The 443-nt window shown below is 38.4% G+C and overlaps 1 protein-coding gene across 1 annotated transcript in view; it reads right to left on the bottom strand.

Annotated features, from left to right (window-relative positions):
• The window catches only part of LOC107674322 (sodium- and chloride-dependent taurine transporter-like), a 25217-nt gene that overhangs the window by 8416 nt on the left and 16358 nt on the right, over window positions 1–443 (bottom strand). Inside the window, exon 9 of the mRNA XM_016468262.1 lies at window positions 138–168. Coding sequence (XP_016323748.1) covers window positions 138–168 — 31 coding nt within the window. The remainder of the gene's footprint in view (window positions 1–137; window positions 169–443) is intronic.

The following is a 443-nucleotide window of genomic DNA, read 5'->3' as shown; positions in this document are numbered from 1 at the left end:
TTAGATAGATATAATGTGTGTGTGTGTGTGTGTGTGTATATATACAGGGGTGCGCATGTGCGACCAAAATAAAAAATGCGCTGTGTAAATGTTCAGACCGCTCATTTGCGCACCATGGTTGACAGCTGTTAATTCACAATCACTGTTTCAGACGGACTAACTGTAATACTGTAAGATTTCCATTCAAAATGAAAGCATAAATCTAGGCTATGAGCTGCCGGTTTCACAGCAAAATAAAAAAACAGACATTTCATTCACTGACGCGCTTCACTTGGCAGCGCTAAACACGACAACGCATATACTTACTTGCCGGCAACACATCAAAATATAAGCTTGCTGATTTTAGGTTTGGAAATTATGAAAATTCATATATATACAGTGGGTACGGAAAGTATTCAGACCCCCTTAAATTTTTCACTCTTTGTTATATTGCAGCCATTTGC

This window comes from Sinocyclocheilus anshuiensis, unplaced genomic scaffold (genome assembly GCF_001515605.1).
Source record: "Sinocyclocheilus anshuiensis isolate Anshui unplaced genomic scaffold, SAMN03320099.WGS_v1.1 scaffold188, whole genome shotgun sequence".
Classification (NCBI taxonomy): domain Eukaryota; kingdom Metazoa; phylum Chordata; class Actinopteri; order Cypriniformes; family Cyprinidae; genus Sinocyclocheilus; species Sinocyclocheilus anshuiensis.
Note: the sequence above shows the minus strand (reverse complement) of the source record. Positions and strands in the feature narration are given on the sequence as shown.